Source organism: Etheostoma cragini, chromosome 11 (genome assembly GCF_013103735.1).
Source record: "Etheostoma cragini isolate CJK2018 chromosome 11, CSU_Ecrag_1.0, whole genome shotgun sequence".
Lineage (NCBI taxonomy): Eukaryota > Metazoa > Chordata > Actinopteri > Perciformes > Percidae > Etheostoma > Etheostoma cragini.
The window spans coordinates 731,742-756,945 of NC_048417.1; the positions used below are offsets into that span (position 1 = coordinate 731,742).

The following is a 25,204-nucleotide window of genomic DNA, read 5'->3' on the forward strand; positions in this document are numbered from 1 at the left end:
CCTGTTTTTCTTGTTTATTAGATCCACCTGGTCCTCCATCTAACGTCAAAATTACAGAAACCACAAAAACCACAGCTTCTATGGTCTGGGGCCGACCCCACTATGATGGTGGTCTGGAAGTAGATGGATATATTGTTGAGTACAAAAAGGAAGGGCTTGATGACTGGGAGGTGGAGACACAGTATCCATTGAAAGCTACTGAATACGTTATTGGTAAACTTCAAAAAGGGGGCAAATACCACTTCAGAGTCAGCGCTGTTAATTCTGAGGGAGTCGGCGAGCCTGCAGAGGTTGAGAAAGTGACTGAACTGGTGGACCAGGAGACGCTACCAGACTTTGAGCTGGATGCTGAACTCAGGAGAACCCTGGTGGTCAGGTGCCGTGCTTCAATCCGTTTGTTTGTGCCAATTAGGGGACGTCCTGTTCCAGATGTAACCTGGACCAAAGATGATATCAACTTGAAAACACGTGCACACATTGACACCACAGAGTCCTACACTCTACTAGTTATTCCTGACTGCACCAGATATGATGCCGGAAAGTACAACCTGTGTCTTGAGAATGTTGCTGGAAAAAAGACCGGATTTGTTAATGTCAGGGTTTTGGACACACCAGGACCACCAGTAAATGTCCAGCCTAGGGAGATCACTAAGAACAGCATCACCCTCCAGTGGGAAATCCCCATAATCGATGGCGGTTCAAAGATTCACAGATATGTAATTGAAAAGAGGGAGGCCACCAAGAAGGCCTACACAGTGCTTTCCACTACATGGCAGAAGTGTTCCTACAAGTTTACAGACCTTGAAGAGGGAGCCTACTACTACTTCCGTATCTCTGCTGAGAATGACCTGGGTGTAGGTGAGCCTGCTGAGTCTCCTGAGCCAATCAGGGTGTCTCAGGCCCCCATTGCGCCAGAGAACTTGTATGTTACAGATGTTACAGCTGATAGTGCCAGCCTGGCATGGGCTAAGCCTCTGCATGATGGTGGCAGTTTGATCACCGGATATGTCATTGAGGCCCAGAAGAAGGACACTGAGCAGTGGGTCCATATGGGCACCATCAAGGCTCTGGACTACACTGTCACCGATTTGATTGAAGGTGCAGAATATACCTTCCGCATAATGGCTGTCAATGCATCAGGCAGGAGCGACCCTCGTGAGAGCAGGCCAGCTATTATCAAAGAGCATACTTCCGCTCCTTCCTTTGACCTGCGTGGAGTGTACCAGAATACGGTCATTGCCAAGGCAGGGGACCGTGTCAAGGTGGAGATTCCAGTGCTCGGCAAACCTAGACCTGACGTTTCCTGGAAGAAGGGAGACATAAGGATCAAGGAGACACAACGAATCAACATTGAAACCACACCAACATCTACTATCCTCAACATTGGTGAGATCAAGAGGACTGATGAAGGCCAGTATTCAATGACTGGTAAGAACATGCTGGGTACAGTGACTGAGACAATCACGGTCCTGGTCCACGACATTCCAGGTCCTCCCACTGGTCCCATCAAGCTGGAAGAGGTCTCATGTGATTATGTTCTAATGTCCTGGGAAGCACCAGAGAGTGATGGAGGTGTACCTATCAACAACTATATTGTTGAGATGCGGGAGACTACTGGTACTTCCTGGATGGAGTTGGCAGCTACAGTGATCCGCACCACATTCAAGGCCGCCCGACTCAACACTGGAACCCAATATCAATTCCGTGTAAAGGCCCAGAACAGATATGGCATCGGACCATGCATTATCTCTGAACCAGTGTTGGCTGCCTATCCATTTGATGTGCCAGGCCAGCCAGGCATTCCTGTGGTCACATCTTTCAACAAGGATGCAATGACTCTGAGCTGGAACGAGCCTTCCTCTGACGGAGGCAGTGCCATCCTTGGCTATCATGTGGACAGAAAAGAGAAAAACAGCATTCTGTGGCAGAGGGTCAGCAAGGCTCTTGTTGTCGGAAATATCTTCAAATCAACAGGCCTTGTTGATGGAATTGCATATGAGCACCGTGTTATTGCTGAAAACATGGCTGGTCTCAGCAAACCCAGCAAACCCTCTGATACTATGTATGCTTTGGACCCTGTCGACCCACCAGGTAGGCCTGTGGCACTGAATGTCACCAGACATGAGGTGACAGTGTCATGGACCAAACCAGAGGGAGATGGCGGATTTTCCATCACTGGCTACACAGTAGAGAGGAGAGAGATGCCCAATGGACGCTGGCTCAAAGCCAACTTCAACAACATCCTAGAAACCATCTACACAGTCAGTGGTCTGATCGAAGACGCAACTTATGAATTCCGAGTGTTGGCTAGAAACTCAGCCGGTGCTGTTAGTGCTCCATCCCCAACATCAGAGGCAATCACATGCAGAGATGACATTGAAGAGCCCAAGCTTGATGTTGATGCATCCTATAGCAGCAATGTTGTTGTCATGGCAGGAGACGTGTTCAAGCTGGAGGCCAGTGTGACTGGCAGGCCTCTACCGTCTTTGGTATGGACCAAGGAAGGAAAGGAGCTTGTTGATACAGCCAAGATAGAGATAAAGACAACTGATTTCCACACAACTTTAATTAACAAAGATTCCCTGAGGAGGGACGGAGGTGTTTTCATTCTGACCGCCAGCAATCCTGGTGGATTTGCCAAGTTTACCTATAATGTCAAGGTGCTCGACAGACCTGGACCACCAGACTCCCTCACTGTTACTGACGTCACTGCTGAGAAATGTGTTCTTAACTGGCAGCACCCAACACATGATGGTGGTGCCAAGATTGAGTACTTTATCATTCAGAGGCGAGAGACCAGTCGGTTGGCATGGACAAATGTGGCTACAGATCTTCAAGCAAACAGGCTCAAGGTTACCAAGCTTCTAAAGGGCAATGAATACATCTTTAGAGTAATGGCTGTAAACAAGTATGGCGTGGGTGAGCCCCTGGAGTCTGAAGCGGTCATCTGTGCCAACCCCTATGTCGCCAGTGACCCACCAACACAGCCTGAAGTCACCAGCATTACCAAGGACTCCATGGTCGTCTGCTGGGAGCGCCCTGAACATGATGGAGGCAGCAGAATAAACACATACATAATTGAGAGAAGGGATAAGACTGGTCTGCGCTGGGTAAAATGTAACAAGAGGACTGTAACTGACCTTCGTTTCAAGGCCTCTGGCCTCACACCAGATCATGAGTATGAATTCAGAGTTTTCGCTGAAAATAATGCTGGTCTAAGTCAGCCTAGTCCTTCCAGTCCATTCTACAAAGCCGTAGACACCATCTTCCAGCCTGGACCTCCAGGGAACCCCAGAGTGCTGGACACAACCAAGTCTTCCATCACCCTTGCCTGGAACAAGCCTGTCTACGATGGTGGTTCTGAGATCACTGGTTACATTGTAGAGACCTGCCTGCCTGAGGAGGATGAGTGGACAATACACACTCCCAAGAAGGGATGGACAGCCACTTCCTTCACTATTACCAACTTGAAGGAAAACCAAGATTACAAAATCAACATCTGTGCCACTAATTGTGAGGGAGTGGGAGAGCCCGCTGCTGTTCCTGGAACCCCCAAGGCTGAAGACAGATTACTTCCTCCAGAAATTGAACTTGGAGCAGAGCTGCGTAAAGTAGTCATTCTCAGAGCCTGTAGCACACTCAGACTCTTTGTTCCTATTAAGGGCAGACCTGTACCTGAAGTTAAATGGTCAAGAGAACATGGAGAATCCCTAGACCGAGCTCTCATTGAAATCACCCCATCATTCACCACTCTTCAGGTAGACAATGTTGACAGGTTTGATGCAGGTAAATACATAGTGACTGTAGAGAATGCCTCAGGAAGCAAAACAGCCTATGTTAATGTCAGGGTGCTAGATAGTCCTGGGGCACCTCAGAATCTGATTATCAAGGAGGTCACTAGAGATTCAGTTTCACTCGTTTGGGACGCACCTCTCATTGATGGTGGCTCCAGAGTCCGCAACTACATTGTGGAGAAGCGTGAGTCACACAGAAAGGCCTACACAACTGTCTGTGCCAGCTGCCATAAGTCTAGTTGGAAAATTGGAGACCTGGAGGAAGGAAAAATGTACTCATTTAGAATCCTGGCTGAAAATGAATATGGCATTGGCCTCCCAGTAGAGACTGTTGAACCAATTAAAGTGTCAGAGAAGCCTCTACCACCAGGCAAAGTGACCCTTCATGAAGTTACCAGCTCCAGTGTCACACTAACTTGGGAAAAGCCTGACCATGATGGTGGGAGCCGAATTACAGGCTATAATGTGGAGATGCAGGGTAAAGGCAGTGATAAGTGGATCCAGGTCATGGTTGTAAAGACCAATGAGGCTGTTGTAACAGGCCTTACACAGGGAGAGGAGTACATTTTCCGTATCTCAGCCACCAATGAAAAGGGAGTTAGTGACCCACGTCTTCTTAGTGTTCCTGTTGTAGCTAAAGACCTAGTCATCTCCCCAACCTTTAAACTGCTTTTTAGTACATACAGTGTGCTAGCAGGTGATGATCTGAAGATAGATGTACCATATTCCGCCTGTCCCAAAGCTACAGCAACTTGGCTCAAAGATGGCATTGCTCTCAAGGAGACAACAAGAGTTAATGCTGATGCCACAGACAAAAACCTTCTCCTGGTTATTAAGGATGCTTGCAGAGATGATGTGGGCACATACACTATCAAACTGATCAACGCAGTTGGAGAGGCATCTACAGACATCAGCGTTGTTGTTCTAGATAAGCCCGGTCCTCCAACTGGACCAATAAAGATGGATGAGGTTACTGCTGACAGCGTGGTCCTGTCCTGGAATCCACCAGAGTATGACGGTGGTTGCACCATTAACAATTACATTGTTGAGAAGAGAGACACATCTACCACTAACTGGCAGATTGTGTCAGCTACCGTGGCCAGAACCACTATCAAGGCAGCCCGTCTGAGGACTGGAACTGAGTATCAGTTCAGGATTGCTGCAGAGAATAGATATGGCAAATCTTCAGTCCTGCTCTCTGAAACCATTGTTGCTCAGTATCCATTTGAGGTTCCCCACCCACCACGTTCTGTTGTAGTCCAGTCAGCCACCAAGGAGAGCATGGTGGTTGTTTGGGAGAAACCCAGCAGTGACGGTGGAAGCAAAATTATGGGCTACCACTTGGAGCTAAAAGAGAGAAACAGTATACTGTGGGTGAAACAGAACAAACAAATAATCCCAGAGACCAGATTTAAGGTTGTTGGCCTTGAGGAGGGTATTGAGTATGAGTTCAGAGTTTATGCTGAGAACATTGTTGGCCTGAGCAAAGCCAGCAAACTGACTGAAATGCAAGTGGCCAGAGATCCTTGTGACAGACCAGGAAAACCAGAGGCTGTTATAGTGACAAGAAACCAAGTGACACTCAGATGGACCAAACCAGAGTATGATGCCGGCATTAAGATCACAGGCTATGTGGTTGAGAAGAAAGAGGGAGCTGGCCGCTGGATGAAGGCCAGTTTTGCCAACGTCATTGAGACCGTATTTGTTGTCACAGGACTTACTGAAGATCAAATTTATGAGTTTCGTGTTATTGCCAGGAATGCAGCCGGTGTCTTCAGCCAGCCTTCTGATTCTACTGGAGCCATCACTGCCAAGGATGAGGTGGATCCACCTAAGATTGACCTAGAAGCTAAGTACTCCCAGGCTGTGGTGGTAAATGCTGGAGAGACGTTCAAGCTCGAGGCTACTGTCTCTGGTAAGCCTGTGCCCACAATACACTGGATAAAGGAAGGCAAAGAAATTTCTGAAGCAGCTCGTCTGGAGCTTAAGAACACAGACTTTACAGCTTGTGTAGTTGTTAAAGAAGCTATCCGTGTTGATGGAGGTCAGTACACTTTGCTGGTAAAGAATGTTGGAGGAGAGAAATCTGTCAACATTAATGTCAAGGTCCTGGACAGACCAGGTCCACCCGATGGTCCTATCTCTATCTATGGGATCACCAGTGAGAAATGCTGCATTGCCTGGAAATCTCCCTTGCAAGATGGAGGTAGCGATGTGTCCCATTACATTGTTGAGCGGAGGGAAACCAGCCGACTGGTTTGGACTGTAGTTGAACAAAAGGTTCAGACCCTGAGCCTGAAGATCACAAAACTACTTCCTGGCAATGAGTATATCTTCAGAGTGATTCCAGTCAACAAATATGGAGTTGGTGAGCCTCTAGAATCCGAGCCAATGATTGCCAGAAATCAATTTGTCACTGCGGACGCTCCAACTGAGGTGGAAATCTCCACAATCACCAAAGAGTCCATGGTCGTGACCTGGGAGAGACCAACTAATGATGGTGGGAGTCCCATCCAGGGATACATTGTTGAAAAACGTGACAAAGATGGTGTGAGATGGACTAGGTGCAACAAGCGCACAGTGAGTGAGCTGCGTTTCAGAGTGACTGGGCTCCTAGAAAACCACAGCTATGAATTCAGAGTCTCTGCTGAAAATGCTGCTGGTGTTGGCAAACCTAGTGCACCAACAGTGTACTACAAAGCATTGGATCCTATCTTCAAAGCAGGCCCCCCAAACAACCCCAAAGTGGTGGACACATCTAGGTCCACTGTTTCCCTGACATGGGGCAAACCCATCTATGATGGTGGCTGTGAGATTCAGGCTTACATTGTTGAGGCCTGTGATGTAGCATCTGATGAGTGGTTTATATGTACTCCCCCAACTGGAATCACAGACACTAAGTTTACAGTGACAAAGCTTCTGGAGAAGCACGAATACCAATTTAGAGTGTTTGCCATCAACAAAGTTGGTGTTGGTGAGCATGCTGATATCACAGGGAAGATTCTTCTGGAGGAGAAACTTGAGGCTCCAGATCTTGACCTTGATGCGGATATGAGAAAGATGATCAACATTAGAGCAGCAAGCACTCTCAGGCTGTTTGTTCCTGTGAGAGGTCGTCCAGCTCCTGAGGTGAAATGGGGCAAGGCTGAGGGTGAGATTAAGGAGACTGCCCAGATTGATAATACAGGCACCTATGCTTCACTTGTCATTGAAAATGTTGACAGATTTGACACAGGAAAGTACACCCTGACTGCAGAAAATGCCAGCGGAGTAAAGTCTGTCTTCATAAGTGTCAGAGTCCTGGACTCACCTAGTCCACCAGCTAACTTCATTGTGAAGGAGATTACCAAAAACTCTGTCACTCTCACATGGGAGCCTCCACTTCTTGATGGCGGCTCAAAGATAAAGCATTACATCGTTGAGAAGCGTGAGAGCACTAGAAAGGTTTATTCTCCCATTACTACCTGCAACAAGATGTCATGGAAAGTTGAGCCTCTCCCAGAGGGTGGAATCTTCTTCTTCAGAGTCCTGGCTGAGAATGAATATGGCGTGGGTCTCCAAGCCAAAACCTTAGAACCAATAAAGATATCTGAGAAGCCTCAGCCACCTGGCAAAGTTAGTGTTGTTGACGTCACTTCTAGCACTGTAACTCTCACCTGGGAGAAGCCTGAGCATGACGGCGGCAGTAGGATTAGTTACTATGAAGTCGAACTTGCACCTAAGGACAGTGAAGCTTGGTCTCTGTGTGCCAGTGGGAAGGCACTGGAGACTGTAGTGACAAACCTACTCAAGGGAGACGAGTACCAGTTCAGAGTTGTTGCTGTAAATGACAAGGGTAAAAGTGACCCCAGACAATTGGCTCACACTGTTGTAACTAAGGACCTTGTGATTGAGCCTGCTGTTAGACCCAAAGTGAGCACATACCATGTCCAGGTAGGATATGACCTAAAGATAGAGGTCCCAATTGCTGGTCATCCAAAGCCAACCATCACTTGGACCAAGGACGGAGCCGCCCTGAAGCAGACAACCAGAGTCAATGTCACAGATTCACCACGTCTTACCACTCTCACCATAAAGGATGCTACCAAAGATGATGGAGGCATGTACAGCATCAATATTGCCAATACCCTGGGTTCCAAAGATGCAACTATTGAGGTTATTACCCTGGACAAACCAGGCCCACCAACAGGCCCTGTTAAATTTGAGGATGTCAGTGCTGAGAGTATGACTCTTAACTGGGAGCCTCCTACATATACAGGTGGCTGCCCAATCTCCAACTATGTGGTTGAGAAGAGAGACACAACCACAACCAACTGGGTGGTCGTATCTGCCACTGTGGCCAGAACAACGCTAAAGGTGGCCAATCTGAAGACAGGCAGTGAATACCAGTTCAGAATCTATGCTGAGAACAGATATGGAAAGAGTTATGCAATTGATTCAGAGCCTGTTGTGGCACAGTATCCGTTCCAGGAGCCTGGCCCACCAGGAACACCATTTGTGTCTCTGTACTCTAAAGACTATATGGTGGTAGAGTGGCACAAGCCCCCATCTGATGGAGGCAGTGCCATCTTGGGCTACCATCTGGAGAGAAAGGAGAAGAACAGTATCCTCTGGACCAAGATCAACAAAATGCTCATCCAAGACTGCAGGTTCAAATCTACTCCTCTTGAGGAAGGCATTGAATATGAGTACAGAGTCTATGCTGAAAATATAGTTGGCATTGGAAAATGCAGCAAAGTTTCTGAGGGGTATGTAGCCCGTGACCCATGTTACCCCCCTGGCCGTGCTGAGGCTTTAATTGTAACTAGGCATTCAGTGAAGCTGAAGTGGACCCCTCCAGAGTATGATGGTGGAAGCTTAATTACTGGATATGTAGTGGAGAAACGTGACCTTCCTGAAGGAAAGTGGATGAAAGCCAGCTTTGCAAATGTTATTGAACATGAATTCACAGTTACAGGCCTAGTGGAAGACAGTAAATATGATTTCAGAGTAATTGCAAGAAATGGAGCTGGTGCTGTCAGCAAGCCCTCTGAAGGCACAGGATCCATCACAGCCAAGGATGAAATTGAACCACCTAAGTGTGAGACAGATCCTATGTACAACCAGACCATTGTTATCAATGCCGGAGAAACTTTCAGTCTGGAGGCCAGCGTGGAAGGAAAGCCCATCCCCACAGCTCAGTGGTTCAAGGGAAATGTTGAAGTTGAAAACTCTGCAAGAGCTGAGCTGAAAAACACTGATTTCAAGGCTTTGCTCCTTGTGAAGGATGCCATCAGAGTGGACGGTGGACAGTACACACTGGTTCTGACTAATGTAGCTGGAAGTAAGACTGTTCCATTCAGTGTGAAAGTCCTGGACAGACCAGGCCCTTCAGAGGGACCTCTTACTGTCAGCAATGTCACTGAAGAGAAGTGCTCACTGTCATGGCTGCCCCCCAGGCACGATGGAGGAGCTAGCATTTCTCACTATGTCATTCAGAAGAGAGAAACCAGCCGCCTGGCATGGACAGTTGTGTCAAGTGACTGTGGAGCTACCATGTTCAAGGTTACCAAGCTGTTGAAGGGCAATGAGTACATCTTCAGAATCATGGCTGTCAACAAATATGGCGTGGGCGAGCCTCTTGAATCAGCTCCAGTTATCATGAGAAATCCTTATGTTCCCCCTAGCTCACCTCAGGAGCTTGAGATCACTAACATTACCAGGGACTCCATGACTGTCTGCTGGAACCGCCCTGAATCCAATGGAGGCAGTGAGATTGTTGGTTACATTGTTGAGAAGAGAGACAGAGCTGGAGTGAGGTGGACCAAGTGCAACAAACGTAGAGTGACAGACTTGCGTTTCAGAGTAACAGGTCTGACTGAGGACCATGAATATGAATTCAGGCTATCTGCTGAGAATGCAGCTGGAGTGGGTCTGCCAAGCCCACCTACACCGTACCTCAAAGCCTGTGATCCCTCCTTTGAGCCGGGCTGTCCCACCAATGCCCATGTGGTCGACACTACTAAAGACACCGTCAGTGTGGCCTGGCACCGGCCTATCTATGATGGTGGTTGTGAGATTCAAGGATACGCTGTGGAAATTACTAAGGCTGATGAAGAGGAGTGGAGCATGTGCACCCCACCCTCCGGAGTTAATGCTACCAAGTTTACCATCACCAAGTTGATAGAGCACCAGGAATACAAGGTGCGCATATGTGCCATCAATAAGCTGGGTGTTGGCGAGGCTACCGAGGTTGAGGGAGTCGTGAAACCTCTCGATAAGATTGAACCTCCAGAAGTGATTCTGAATTCAGAGCTCAGAAAGGGAATAGTTGTCCGTGCAGGAGGCTCTATGAGAATCTCCGTTCCATTCAAGGGCCGTCCTACGCCTGAGATCAGCTGGGCCAAGGAGGATGGACCACTGCCCAGTAAAGTTCAGATCGACACTGGTGAAGATTACACACAGCTCTCCATTGACATCTGTGACAAATATGATGCTGGAAAATACATTCTCAACTTGGAAAATAGCGCTGGCAGCAAATCAGCCTTTGTCTCTGTTAGAGTTCTGGACACTCCAGGGGCGCCTCTGAATCTAACCGTAAAAGACATTAAGAGGGAAAGTGTCACTCTGACATGGGAGCCTCCTCTCATTGATGGTGGTGCAAGGATCAAAAATTATCTTGTTGAAAAGCGTGAGTCTACCAGGATAGTTTACTCTAACGTGGACAACAAGTGCACAAAGACAAGCTACCGTATCACTGGCCTCACTGAGGGAATCATCTACTATTTCAGAGTCTTGGCTGAGAATGAGTTTGGCGTGGGACAAGGAGCTGAGACCGAAGACCCAGTTAAGACCTCTGAACCTCCTCTGTCAGTGGGTAAGGTCACTTTGACTGAAGTGACCAAAACCTCTGCTTCCTTCTCCTGGGAGAAGCCAGACCATGATGGAGGCAGCAGAATAGTGGGCTATTACATTGAGATGCAGCCTGTGGGTTCAGAAGAATGGGTGGTAGCTGCTACAACCAAAACTTGTGAGGGCACTGTCACAGGCCTAAGTGCAGGCCATGAGTACCTGTTTAGAGTGTCAGCTTTCAATGAGAAGGGCAAGAGTGACCCAAGGCCTCTGGCTGCACCAGTCACTGCTAAAGATTTAACAATTAAGCCCAGATTCAAGATGACGTTCAACACATACAGTTTACAGGCAGGTGAGGATCTGAAGATGGAGATTTCAGTAATTGGACGTCCTGTTCCCACGGTTGAATGGAAGAAAGATGGCCATGCTCTTAAGGAGACAACCAGACTGAATGTATTAAGCACAGCATCATCTACTAAGCTGTGCATCAAGGATGCAAATAAGGAAGACTCTGGTAAATACACCCTAACAGCCACCAGCAGTATTGGAACAGCTACAGAGGAGATTACTGTCATTATTCTTGAAAAGCCTGGTCCACCCACAGGCCCTGTGAAGATTGAGGAAGTTAGCTCTAATCATGTTACTCTCTCCTGGGAGCCACCACAGTACACCGGAGGTTGTCAGATCAACAACTATATTGTGGAGAAGAGAGACACCACCACAACAGCATGGCAGATTGTGTCTGCTACTATTGCCAGGACAACCATCAAAGTCAGCAACTTGAAGACTGGAACTGAGTATCAATTCAGAGTGTCTGCTGAGAACAGATATGGAAAGAGTTCTGCCATTGTCTCTCCCACTGCTATTGCTCAGTATCCATTCACTGTGCCTGCTGCCCCAGAAACACCATTTATTTCTGCTGCAACCAAGGATAATATGGTTGTTGAGTGGAAACCTCCAACCAACAATGGTGGGAGCCCCGTCCTAGGCTATCACCTTGAGAGAAAGGAGAAGAACAGCCTCCTGTGGACTCAACTCAACAAACTTCTAATCCCAGACACACGTTTCAAGACTACAGAGCTGGAAGAAGGTATTGAGTATGAGTTCAAAGTTTATGCTGAGAACATTGCTGGACTTAGCCCAGCAAGCAAGGTCTCTGAAAGCACTGTAGCCAGGGACCCCTGTGACCCACCAGGCACTCCAGAAGCCATTCAAATTACCAGAAATCAAGTTACACTTCAGTGGACCAGGCCTCAGTATGATGGAGGCAGTGCAATTACTGGCTATCTGATCGAAAGGAGGAAGCACCCAGATAACCGCTGGATGAAAGCCACCTTCACCAACATCATTGATACCCAGTTCACACTCACTGGCCTTACTGAGGACTGTGTTTACGAGTTCAGAGTTGTTGCCAGGAACGCTGCAGGCATTTCCAGCCGTCCTTCTCAGAGCACAGGAGAAATTACTGCTAAAGATGAAATTGAGGCTCCAGAGGTCACCATGGATTCTAAATTCAAAGATTTAACTGTTGTTAGTGCTGGTGATACATTTGTCATTGATGCTGACTTCACTGGCAAGCCACTGCCTGAAATCTCTTGGATAAAGGATGGAAAGGAGATTGACAAAACCACACCAAGAATGGAGGTCAAGACCACACTCACACGTACTATCCTGACAGTCAAGGAATGCATCAGAGTGGATGGTGGCCACTTTGTTCTCAAACTTGTCAATGTAGGAGGAGTCAAGATGATCCCAGTTAATGTTAAAGTTCTGGATAGACCTGGTCCACCGGATGGCCCACTTGAAGTTAAAGGTGTCACAGCTGAAAAATGTTATCTGCACTGGAACCATCCCTCACACGATGGTGGAGCCAGCATCTCTCACTACATCATTGAGAAGAGAGAGACCAGTCGTTTGTCATGGACCGTTGTTGAGCCCAAGATCCAGGCCATCAGCTACAAAATCACAAAACTGCTACCTGGCAATGAATACATCTTCCGAGTCACTGCTGTGAATAAATATGGCGTTGGTGAGCCTTTGGAATCTGATCCTGTTATTGCTCGTAACCCCTTCACTACTCCCAGCGCACCCTCTACCCCAGAAACAAGCGCTATCACCAGGGACTCCATAGTGCTTACATGGGAGAGACCAGAGCATAACGGAGGAGCTGATATTGAAGGGTATGTCCTTGAAAAACGTGATAAGGATGGCATCAGATGGACTAAATGCAACAAGAAGAGGCTAAATGACCTGCGATTCAGATGCACTGGCCTCACAGAGGGCCACTCTTATGAATTCAGGATCTCAGCTGAAAATGCTGCTGGTGTGGGAAAGCCTAGTGCACCAACTGAATACATCAAGGCCTGTGATGCCATTTACCCACCAGGACCTCCTAATAACCCTAAAGTCACTGGCAATTCAAGCACCACAGTCTCTCTGTCCTGGTCCAGGCCTATCTATGATGGTGGCGCACAGATCAGCGGATATGCTATTGAAAGGAAGGAGGCAACGGATGATGAATGGATCACTTGCACACCCTCAAGTGGTGTTCAAGCCACCCAATATACAGTAAAGCATCTAAAGGAGAATGCAGAGTACAACTTCCGCATCTTTGCTATTAACTGTGAGGGAGTAGGAGAGCATGTGGACTTACCTGGTTCTGTGATTGCCGCGGAGAAGCTGGAGGCTCCTGAAATTGAACTAGATGCTGACCTGAGGAAGATGGTCAATGTCCGTGCCTCTGCCACCTTACGTCTGTTTGTGACAATCAGAGGAAAGCCCGAGCCTGAGGTCCGATGGTCAAAGGCTGATGGCACTTTGAATGAGCGTGCCCAAATTGAAGTCACAAGCTCTTACACAATGCTGGTGATTGAGAACGTCGACAGATTTGACACTGGCAAATATGTACTGACCCTTGAGAACCTCAGTGGCTCCAAATCAGCCTTCATCAATGTTAGAGTTCTGGATTCCCCCAGCACTCCTACCAACCTTGTAATTAAGGATGTGAAGAGAAGTTCTGTCTCTCTCTCCTGGGAGCCTCCTCTAATAGACGGCGGGGCTAAGATATCACACTATATTGTGGAACAGAGAGAGCAAAAGAGAATGGCTTTCACCAGTGTTTGCACAAACTGTGTGAGGAACTCGTACATTATCTCTGACCTGCAGGAAGGAGGCCGGTATTATTTCCGTGTGTTGGCTGTGAATGAGCTGGGAGTAGGTCTGCCGGCATCCACGGATCAAGTCAAAGTGGCTGAGGCTCCTTTGCCTCCTGGAAAGGTTCATCTGGTTGATGTGACTCGTCACACTGTCACTCTTTCCTGGGAGAAACCGGATCATGATGGAGGCAGCAAGATAACAAACTTTATAGTGGAGATGCAACCCAAGGGAGATGACAAATGGACTGTTTGCAGTGAAGTCAAAGCACTGGAAGCTACAATTGATGGACTCACAAGTGGAGAAGAATACTCCTTCAGGGTGTTTGCAGTGAATGATAAGGGCAAGAGTGATGCCAAGCCTCTGGCTACCCCTGTAGTGGTGAAAGACATCACAGTGGAACCCACCATCAACCTGTTGTATGACACATACAGTGTAAAAGCCGGAGATGACCTGAAGATTGATGTTCCCATCAAAGGCAGACCTCAGCCTGAAGTATCCTGGAAGAAGGACGGCCAGGCGCTAAAGCAGACAACCAGGGTCAATGTTCTTACTTCCAAGACCTCATCCAAGATTTTCATCAAGGAAGCAATCAAGGAGGATAAAGGAAATTATGAGATTACTCTGACAAACTCGCTTGCCACCAAGACAGCTGTAGTCCACGTTGTAATCCTTGACAAACCTGGCCCACCCAGCAACATTAGGATGGATGAGGTGAGCGCTGACTTCATCACACTGTCCTGGGATCCTCCAACCTATACCGGTGGATGTCAAATTAATAACTATGTGGTGGAGAAAAGAGACACTACCACAACCTCATGGCAGATTGTCTCAGCGACAGTAGCCAGGACGTCAATCAAGGTCACTCGTCTCAATCAGGGAACAGAGTATCAGTTCCGTGTTGCAGCTGAGAACCGTTATGGCAAGAGTTCAGCCATTGACTCTACTCCTGTTATTGCCCAGTATCCCTTCGAGCCTCCTGGCCCACCTACCAACGTCCATGTTTCCCATGCTACCAAGTACGGCATGCTTGTGGTATGGGGCAGACCTGCCAGTGATGGTGGCAGCCCTGTAATTGGTTACCACATTGAATGCAAAGACCAAAGCAGCATCCTGTGGACCAAGGTCAACAGAGGTCTGCTGGCTGAGAACCAGTTTAAGATGACAGGCATTGAAGAAGGATTGATGTATCAGTTCAGAGTCTATGCTGAGAATATTGCTGGAATTGGTCCATGCACTAAGGCCAGTGACCCTGTGGCAGCCAGGGATCCATGTGAATCTCCACATAACCTTAGAGTCACCAACATTACCAGGACTTCAGTTTCCCTTTACTGGGATAAACCAGAATATGATGGCGGAGTAAAGATAACTGGCTATATTGTTGAGCGTAAAGAACTTCCTGATGGCCGCTGGCTGAAATGCAACTTCACCAACCTGCAAGACACTTACTTTGATGTCACAGGCCTCACAGAAGATGTTCAATATGACTTCCATGTCATTGCTAAGAATTCTGCAGAGCTATTGAGTGCTCCATCAAAGAGCACTGGTCCTGTCACAGTCAAGGATGATGTAGACCCTCCATCTATTATCATGGAAGACAAGTTCAGACAGCTGGTTGTTGTTAAGGCTGGAGAAGTCATTCAAATTGATGCTGAAATCACAGGCCGTCCACTCCCAGTTGTCTCATGGTCAAAGGATGGAAAGGAGATTGAGGCGAAGGCCAGGTATGAAATCCACTCCACCAACTTTACAACCACATTTATTGTCAGAGATGCCATCAGGAGAGACTCTGGCCAATATGTCCTGACCCTGCACAATGTGGCAGGAACTAGATCTGTGGCTGTCAACTGTAAAGTTCTTGACCGACCTGGACCTTCCTCAGGACCAATGACAGTAACTGGCCTCACAGCTGAGAAATGCACCATAACGTGGGGTCCCCCTCAAGAGAACGGTGGTGCTGAAATCATGCACTACATTGTGGAGAAACGTGAGACCAGTCGCCTCGCCTGGACTCTTGTCTATGGTGACATGAAGGCAACCACCTGTAAAGTAACCAAACTGCTCAAAGGAAATGAATACATCTTCAGAGTCAGGGGAGTCAACAAATATGGGGAGGGCGAGGCTCTGGAAAGTGAGCCAGTAAAGGCCTTGGATCCATTCACTGTGCCTGCCTCGCCCACTAATGTTCAGGTCACCTCAGTTACAGGTGAGGCAATGACCATCTGTTGGGAAAGACCAACGTCTGATGGTGGCAGCAGTATCTCTGGCTATGTCATTGAAAAGCGAGAGAAGACTGGCCTTCGCTGGTGCCGTGTCAACAAGAAACCTGTTTACGATCTCAGAGTCAAAGCTTCACACCTTCGTGAAGGCAGTGAGTATGAATACAGAGTTTTTGCAGAGAACGCTGCTGGCCTTAGTGCTCCCAGCATCCCTTGCCCACTCACCAAGGCTGAAGACCCACAGTTCCTGCCTTCACCTCCTGCTAAGCCTAAGCTCATCGACTCTACAAAGACCACAGTCACCCTGTCATGGAATAAGCCATTATTTGATGGCGGAGCACCTGTCACCGGTTACAGAGTGGAATACAGGAATACTTTAGATGATGAATGGATTGTTGGAGTCCAGAATACCAAGAACACAGAGTTTACAGTGGTTAAATTGACAGCTGGTGCCGAATACGTGTTTGTTGTCAAGTCCATTAACAAGATTGGAGTCAGTGAGCCCAGTCCTGAGACGGACAAACAAATCGCCAAAGAAAGAGTAGAAGAGCCGGTCTTTGACATCAGCAATGAGATGAGGAAGACTCTTATTGTGAAGGATGGAAGCTCATTTACCATGACAGTGCCCTTCAGAGGCAAACCCATCCCCAGTGTTACGTGGTCTAAGCCTGATGTTGACCTTAGAGTTCGTGCTGCCATTGAAACCACAGACACCTTCACGTCTATCACCGTGGAGAAAGCAACTCGCGACGACTCCGGAAAATACACCATCACCTTGTCTAGCGTAGTTGGAACAACCTCCGCGACACTCAATGTTCGAGTTTTGGATTCCCCTGGACCTCCTGCCCGTATAGAGGTCAAGGACGTGACGAGGACCTCTGCTACTGTAACCTGGGACACTCCTGACAATGAGGGCGGCGGACCAGTCAAGAACTACCTTATTGATATCCGTGAGGCCAGCAAGAAAGGCTGGACCAGGTTGACCGACACATGCCACAGAATGACATACAAGGTAACAGACGTGCAGGAGGGAGAAGTCTACTACTTCAGAGTGACGGGCGAGAATGAGTACGGTGTTGGGGTTTCTGCTGAGACCACAGTAGGAACCAAGATCACAGGTATGGAATTTTAAATCTTTAACATGATAGATTCTCATTGTAATGCTAAAGATAATACATGATTACTAAGGTAAAACACATTTTTGCTCTCCTTATCAAGAAAAACCAAGCCCACCACCCAAGCTGGGTGTCACTGATGTGACCAAGGAGAGCGTCTCGCTGGCCTGGGCTAAACCAGAACATGACGGAGGCAGCAGAATTACTGGGTACCTGGTGGAAGCTCTGGAGAACGGCCAGGAGAAGTGGGTTAAATGTGGTGTAACCAAGTTCGTACACTTGACGGTGTCTGGTCTGAGGGAGAACGCTGAGTACTTCTTCAGAGTCAGAGCAGAGAACCACGCTGGTTTCAGTGATATTAAGGAAATGCTAACCCCAGTAGTGGTCAAAGACCAGTTTGGTAAGTTACAGATCAGATTGATCAGATTCAACAATGTGACTAATGAAGCCTAAGACAGAATATGCCAATATCCATTTCTGCATAACACCAGAAAGTAAAATTATATTCCCACTAATTTCCCCTTCTATATCTCGGTTTACCTTTTCTGCTCCAGAATCTCCTGAGATCGACATGAAGGACTTCCCCCACAACACCGTGTATGTAAGAGCCGGCTCTACGCTCAAGTGTGAGATTCCTCTGACCGGCCGGCCTTTGCCTAAAGTCTCCCTGTCCAAGGATGACGTGCCTCTAAAGTCAACAATGAGGTTCAACTCTGAAGTCACCCCTGACAGCATCAAGATCATTTTGCGCGAGAGCATTGCTGGAGACACAGGACGCTACGACATCACCGCCTCCAACTCCAATGGAACCACCAAATCCTTTTTGAACATTATGGTTCTGGACCGCCCCAGTGCCCCAGTTGGACCTGTGGAGCTCTTTGATGTCACAGAGGACAGTGTGAGCCTGAACTGGCTCCCACCGACATATGATGGTGGCAGCCCCATCACCAACTACATCATCCAGAAGAGAGAGACAACCAATGCCAACTGGATGGATGTTTCATCGGCTGTGGCCCGGTGCACCATGAAGATCATGAAGCTGACCACAGGCCTTGAGTACCAGTTCAGAATCAGGGCTGAGAACAGATATGGAATCAGTGAGCACATTGACTCTCCAACTGTCGCTGTCAATCTTCCTTACAGTAAGTCGTCTTTGTTTTGGTTCTCTCTTTTAACGCTCCTGTTGCCCTTGGGTCAAATTTGACCCCTTAAAAAAATCTGAAATATGAGTTTCTTTTTAACCAAATTACCACAAAAAATGGAAAATGGCTCTTTGCAATTACCATTGATCACTTTTTTATTCCTCTGATCTTAACTATTAGTCAAAATAATTAATAATTTCTGCCTTTTTAACTTAAATTTTAGGTATAATTCTCTATAAATGAGGGTTATTGACCATGAATTCCAAAAAGTAGTAAAACTAAAGTGTTGGTGAAAACTTAAAGTCTAAAAACGGGACAAAAATTCCAAATCTTTGTTCGTTTTTGACCCAGGAGGACAACACCAGAGTTATCTTCACATTATTATTACTTTACTGTCTAAGGAGAAACATATTAACACCCATCAACTTTGACTCTTACCCTCCAGCTATTCCTGAAGCTCCGTCAACTCCGGAGATCACCAACGTGACTCGGGAGACCGTCACCGTAGCCTGGAAGGAGCCAAAGTCCGACGGCGGCAGCCACGTGTTTGGCTACCATCTCCAGATGAAAGACAGGAACAGCATCCTTTGGCAGAGAGTCAACAAAACGGTGATCCGTGCCACACACTTCAAGGTCACCAACATCAACGCCGGACTCATTTATGAGTTCAAGGTGGCAGCAGAGAACGCGGCTGGAATCAGCGCCTTCAGCAAGATCTCTGATGCAGTTCTGGCTATCGATGCCTGCGGTGAGTGGCAAACCTTTCTGTAAGAGTCAAGGAAAAGTAGATTTAGCTGTGGAATTCTCTAGGTGTCTATTTCATTCATTCATATTTCTTATACATGAAAGTTAAAGAGTACTATTGCAAATTTAACCGTTGTGTCGTCTTCCCGTCATCCTGCCAATCTGTGTTTTTCTGAGTTGAAATTTCAACATTTTGTTGTCCCTTTTCTACACTTTTCTCAATGTTTATGTCAATTGTATTCCTATTTTTTGTCACTTTTATGGACTTTTTTACATTATGGTTTAGTCCATTTTCATAAAAACAATTTCTCTGTCCCTTTTTCCAGTGCTTTTGATGCTTTTATGTCACTTAAAAAAAAAAATTGGGGTCACTTTTTCAGCGTAAAAAAAATAAGTTTTTTCTGCTTTTTTGAAGTCTATTTCAACATTTGACACTTTTTTCAACGTTTCTTCCGATATAGAAGATAGTTTTTTGTAAACCAGGCGAATTTGACCCAAGGACAACACAAGGGTTAAACGGGCCTGACTCAGTCTAAATACTGGTTTTCAGCAGGTTCCTGTTCTGCAGAAACATAAGACATTGAACGTGGTTACAGCAGGTCGGGACAGACATTTGTACAGGACATCGATATGGACGAGACAAATTGGGACAACTAAAACAAAAATACACATTTTCCGGCACATAAGGACAGAGACATTCATACAAGACATCAGCAGATCAAGGACTTCTCAGCTATGTTTGATGATCTCTGGTGATATTGCTTAATGTCTCTTAGCGAGAGTTTTCTAATGATAAGTTCTCCGTGTCTGTTCCTGCAGAGCCACCCATCGACTTGCGTATAAGTGACATCACCAAGAACACCATCAGCCTGGTGTGGCACAGGCCCAACTACGACGGCGGCTCCCCGATCACGGGGTACATCATTGAGAAGAGAGAAGGCATCAGTGCCAAGTGGTCCAAGGCTAACCTCACCAACGTCACCAACACCCGCTTCGCCGTGACCGGCCTAACACAAGACGAGTCGTACGAGTTCAGAGTTTTGGCGAGGAACGCCGTCGGCTCCGTGAGTAACCCGTCCGTAACCGCGGGACCAGCCACCTGCGTGGACACCTACGGTACGTCTACTTTGTGGATTTCAAACTGTGTTTTCAATTCAGTTCAATTGTATTCATATAGTATATAGTTTTCACTTTTGATTTTCTCTGTTCTGTTGTCTAACACATTCCTTCATGTATGAAACATGTTTGCATCAGAATTTGATGTCCCTAGCCTCTTTTGTCCTCCAGGTGCACCAGAGATTGAAATACCTCAGGAGTACTTCAGCGAGGTGAAGTACAGGGCTGAGTCTAATGTGGAGCTCAAGTTCAACATCACAGCCAAACCTGCTCCCACCATCGAGTGGTTTAAGGACGGCAGGGAGCTGCAGCCCAGTGCCCAGCTCGCTTTCAAACACACATTTGAGTCCACCAGCTTGTTCCTGAAGGACACCACCCGGCTGAACTCTGGGCTGTACGAGGTCAGGGTGAAGAACTCCTTGGGAACCGCATGTGCCACTGTCAGGCTGCTCATTCAAGGTATTCACATTATTAATATCATTTTATTTATGTAGCTCCAAATCGCAACAACAGTTATCTCCCAGGGTTTATAAAGAGCAGGTCTAGACTGGACTCTGGGGTGATAAGATCAGATTAGATTCATGAATTTTCTTTGGGTGATAATGTATTTGGAATAATGTGTGGACCCTGACTTACATGAATGTGTCCTCCTTCTTGTCCAGACAAGTCTGGCCCCCCTGCTGGAGAGATCCAGTTCAAGAAGGTGACCGCCAACAACATCACCATCATGTGGTCCCCTCCTGCCGACGAGGGCGGCGCCATGGTAACGCATTACATCGTTGAGAAGAGGGAGACGAGCAGAGTCATGTGGTCCATCGTCTCGGAGAAACTGGTCGATTGCATTGTCAACGTGCCCAGACTCATCCCGGGCAACGAGTACATCTTCAGGGTCCGCGGAGTCAACAAGTACGGCATCGGGGACCCGCTGGAGTCCGAGCCCATCATCGCCAAGAACGCATTTGGTAAGAACCCCCAACCAATCCTGCATCTTTTACCTTGACTGCTGTTCAATCCACAGCAGAAGAAGAGCATTGGAGTCAGACTGTTGAACAATGTAACACTAAAACACTCCAATCATTGGGATTTCTTCCAGTTCCTCCAAGCGAGCCATCTAAGCCCAAAGTGACCATGATCACCAAGTCCACCATGACGGTGATCTGGGAGAGACCAGCCCTGGATGGAGGCAGCGACATTGACGGCTACTATCTGGAGAAGAGGGAGAAGAAGAGTCTACAGTGGTTCAAGGTTGGTTTGCTGATCTTTAAAGTTTCATTACTTTAGTTTCTTTTTTCACTTAAAGGGCCCCTATCATGAAAAAAACTCTTTTTCTGGGATTTGGGGGTTAGTTTGTGTCTCTGGTGTTTCCACAAAAACCCTCCATGGTGTTTTGAGTGAGATCTGGTTTCTTAATGTCCTCCAAAAAAGGCGACAAAAAGGTCACAAAGATGCAATAAAAAGACAACCAAAAGGAGACTGAAAGGCGATAAAAAAGGTGACAAAATTAAGACAAATAGGGGTAAAAAGACAACAAAAAGACAATGAAAAGGTGACATAAAGGAGACGTAAAGGGGCGAAAAGAAGACAAAAAGACGACAAAAAGACGTCAGAAGACGACAAAAAGACGACAAAAAGGAGACATAAAGGGGTGAAAAGATGACAAAAAGACGACAAAAAGACGACAATAAAAGTGAGATGTCTCACTCTGGAGATAAAACAGAGACCTAAAAACACAGGGTGAAAACAGGATCTGCAGCAATGTGCAGTACAACAACAATATGGTGTTTTTAGAAAATGAAACCTCAAAATACAGTTATGAACCTGAAAATGAGCATAATATGGACCCTTTAATAAAAAAAACTGTTACCTTGACAACTGATGATGTGACTTGTGTGTGTCCAGGTGGTGAAGGGAACCATCCGAGACACCAGGCAGAAGGTCACCGGCCTGGTGGAGAACTGGGAGTACCAGTACCGGGTCTGTGCCGTCAACAAGGCCGGAGCAGGGAACTACTCGGAGGCTTCTGAACTCTACAAGGCCTACGACCCCATCGGTAGGTTCTCATTCTTATCTTTATACTTTATCTTTTCTTTAACCCTCGTGTTGACTGACCCAAGGACCACAGGAGGGTTCACATTTAAGATAGCTAAGATCTTCTGACAACATAGATGCCCTTTGTCTTCTCTAGATCTGCCCGGGGAGCCTTCCAAGCTGCGTGTCCTGGACTCCACAAAGACATCCATCACCCTCGGCTGGGAGAAGCCGGTCTACGATGGCGGCAGTGAAATCACGCACTACATTTTGGAACAAATGAACACAGAGGAAAAAGAATGGGTGATCACCAACCCCCAGGTCAAGGGATGCGAGTATGTGGTGTCTCACCTCAAACCTGGAGTCTACTACTTCTTCAGAGTCTCTGCTGTCAACTGCAAGGGCAAAGGAGAAGACATCAAGCTCTACCAGCCTCTGCAAGCCAAAGATGTCTTGGGTCTGTATTCATATATAATCCCTCTAGACCATTCTATAATTTCCAGATAGAGCAGGTCTAGACCACTCTATAATTTACAGATAGAGCAGGTCTAGACCGCTCTATAATTTACAGATAGAGCAGGTCTAGACCACTCTATAATTTACAGATAGAGCAGGTCTAGACCTCTCTATAATTTACAGATGAAGCAGGTCTAGACCACTCTATAATTTACAGATAGAGCAGGTCTAGACCACTCTATAATTTACAGATAGAGCAGGTCTAGACCACTCTGTAATTTACAGATGGAGCAGGTCTAGACCACTCTATAATTTACAGATAGAGCAGGTCTAGACCACTCTATAATTCACAGATGGAGCAGGTCTAGACCACTCTATAATTTACAGATAGAGCAGGTCTAGACCTCTCTATAATCTACAGGTAGAGCAGGTCTAGACCACTCTATAATTTACAGATAGAGCAGGTCTAGACCGCTCCATAATTTATAAGGACGCAACAGTCCAAAAACCTGGACCGGACCCAGGCTCTTGCTTCTAAGCATTCCCATTGATTGCTTTACTGAGTATATTTTTACTTTTCTGATGGTGTCAAAAACTGTATCCAAACATCTGCAATTAATTTAATTAATTCCTGCTTTTCTCTCTGTTTTCTTTCTCCAACAGAGGAGGCCGATTTGGACTTGGATGTTCCCATGACGACCCAGTACACAGCCAGGGCCGGCCGTGACGTGGAAGTGTTTATCCCTCTGAAGGGACGCCCCGCTCCCGGCGTCACGTGGCGCCGTGGTGACCGCAACATCGCCGGTGACAACCGCTACACCATCACCAACACCGAGCGAGCCACCACGCTCCTCATCCCCAAGGTTACCCGTGATGACCGCGGCAAGTACCTGCTGGAGATCGAGAACGGCGTTGGAGAACCCAAGATAATCACCGTCTCCCTTAAAGTTCTGGACAGTCCGGCCACGTGCCAGAAACTGATGATGAAGAACGTGACGAGAGGGAAGCTGACGCTGAGCTGGGAGGCTCCTCTCATCGAAGGCGGGTCCCCCGTCACGCATTACATCGTGGAGAAGAAGGCGTCCACCATGAAGGCGTACCAGGTGATCTGTGCCGAATGTACCAACACCACTTACAAGGTGTCAGGCCTGGAGGAGGACGTAGCGTACTTCTTCCGTGTGTCTGCTGAAAATGAGTACGGTGTGGGAGACACCTGCGAAACCACAGAGCCTGTAAGAGCCACCGAAACCCCCGGAGCCGTTAAAAACCTGGTAATGCTGGACTCTACGAAGACATCCGTGACCCTGCAGTGGACTAGGCCGGACCACGACGGCGGTAGCCACATCACCGAATACATCGTTGAAAAGAGATCCCAGGAAGATCCCACATGGACTTTGGGTGGGACATGCAAGCGCTTCACCTGCGAGGTGACGGGGCTGAAAGAGAACGCTGTCATGGACTTCAGGGTGTTCGCCAAGAATGAGAAAGGCAACAGTGACTTCTCTCTGATTGGCCCTATCATCGTAAAGGACTTCATCATTCTACCTGAGGCCAACCTCATTGACTACCCCAACGGAGAGCTTCCTGTTCGTATTGGTCAGAACATCCACATTGAGTTGCCCTTCAAGGGTAAACCAAAACCTGCAATCAGCTGGCTGAAGGATAACTTGCCCCTGAAGGAAAGTGACAAGATTCGCTTCAGGACTACAGACAACAAGACTGCAGTCACGGTCAGAGGAGCCAAGAAGGAGCATGCTGGCCAGTACACCTTGGTTCTGGACAACAGAGTCGTCAAGAACTACTTTGACATCAATGTGACCATATTGTCCCCCCCATCGGTGCCTGTTGGTCCCATCCGTTTTGATGAGATTAAGGCCCAGAGCATCATCATTTCCTGGGATGAGCCACAGGACAACGGGGGCGGTGAGATCACGTGCTACAGCGTGGAGAAGCGGGAGACCTCCCACGCTAACTGGAAGATGGTTTGCTCCAGTGTCGTCAGGGCTAACTTCAAGATCCCCAACCTGGTCAAGGGAAGTCAGTACCAGTTCAGAGTCCGTGCAGAGAACAAGTATGGAGTGAGCGAAGCCCTCACCTCCACAGAAGTTGTTGCCCAGCACCAGTTCAAACCTCCAGGGCCCCCAGCAAAACCAGTGGCCTTTAACATCACCTGTGACGGTATGACCATTAAGTGGGAGGCCCCAGCCTTTGATGGAGGATCCCCCATTTTGGGCTATCATGTTGAAAAGAAGGACAGAAACAGCCTCCTGTGGCAGAAGGTGAACTCCACCATCATCTCCAAACGAGAGTACAGGATCATTGGTCTCATTGACGGTCTGGAGTACTCCTTCAGAGTTTACGCTGAGAACAACGCCGGACTTAGTCCTGTTAGCGAACAGAGCAAACATGCACTCGCTGTCTCCCCTGTTGGTACGTATACACTCCGCTGAATTTTGGGAAAGAGACTTAACAGATACAGTATTAGGGGACCACTAAGGTCTATATTAAGAGACTTCAGATACAGTATTAGGGAACACTAAGGTCTATATAAAGAGAATTCAGATACAGTATTAGGGACCACTAAGGTCTATATAAAGAGACTTCAG

The 25,204-nt window shown here is 47.3% G+C and overlaps 1 protein-coding gene across 1 annotated transcript in view; it reads left to right on the forward strand.

Moving 5' to 3' along the window:
- Positions 1-25,204, forward strand: part of LOC117953076 (titin-like) — a 225,219-nt gene that overhangs the window by 169,921 nt on the left and 30,094 nt on the right. The window contains 11 exon segments of the mRNA XM_034885791.1: positions 22-17,115; positions 17,216-17,512; positions 17,667-18,254; positions 18,700-19,002; positions 19,818-20,114; positions 20,286-20,573; positions 20,777-21,076; positions 21,208-21,359; positions 22,014-22,164; positions 22,300-22,599; positions 23,262-25,028. Of these exon segments, the coding sequence (XP_034741682.1) occupies positions 22-17,115; positions 17,216-17,512; positions 17,667-18,254; positions 18,700-19,002; positions 19,818-20,114; positions 20,286-20,573; positions 20,777-21,076; positions 21,208-21,359; positions 22,014-22,164; positions 22,300-22,599; positions 23,262-25,028 (21,537 nt within the window).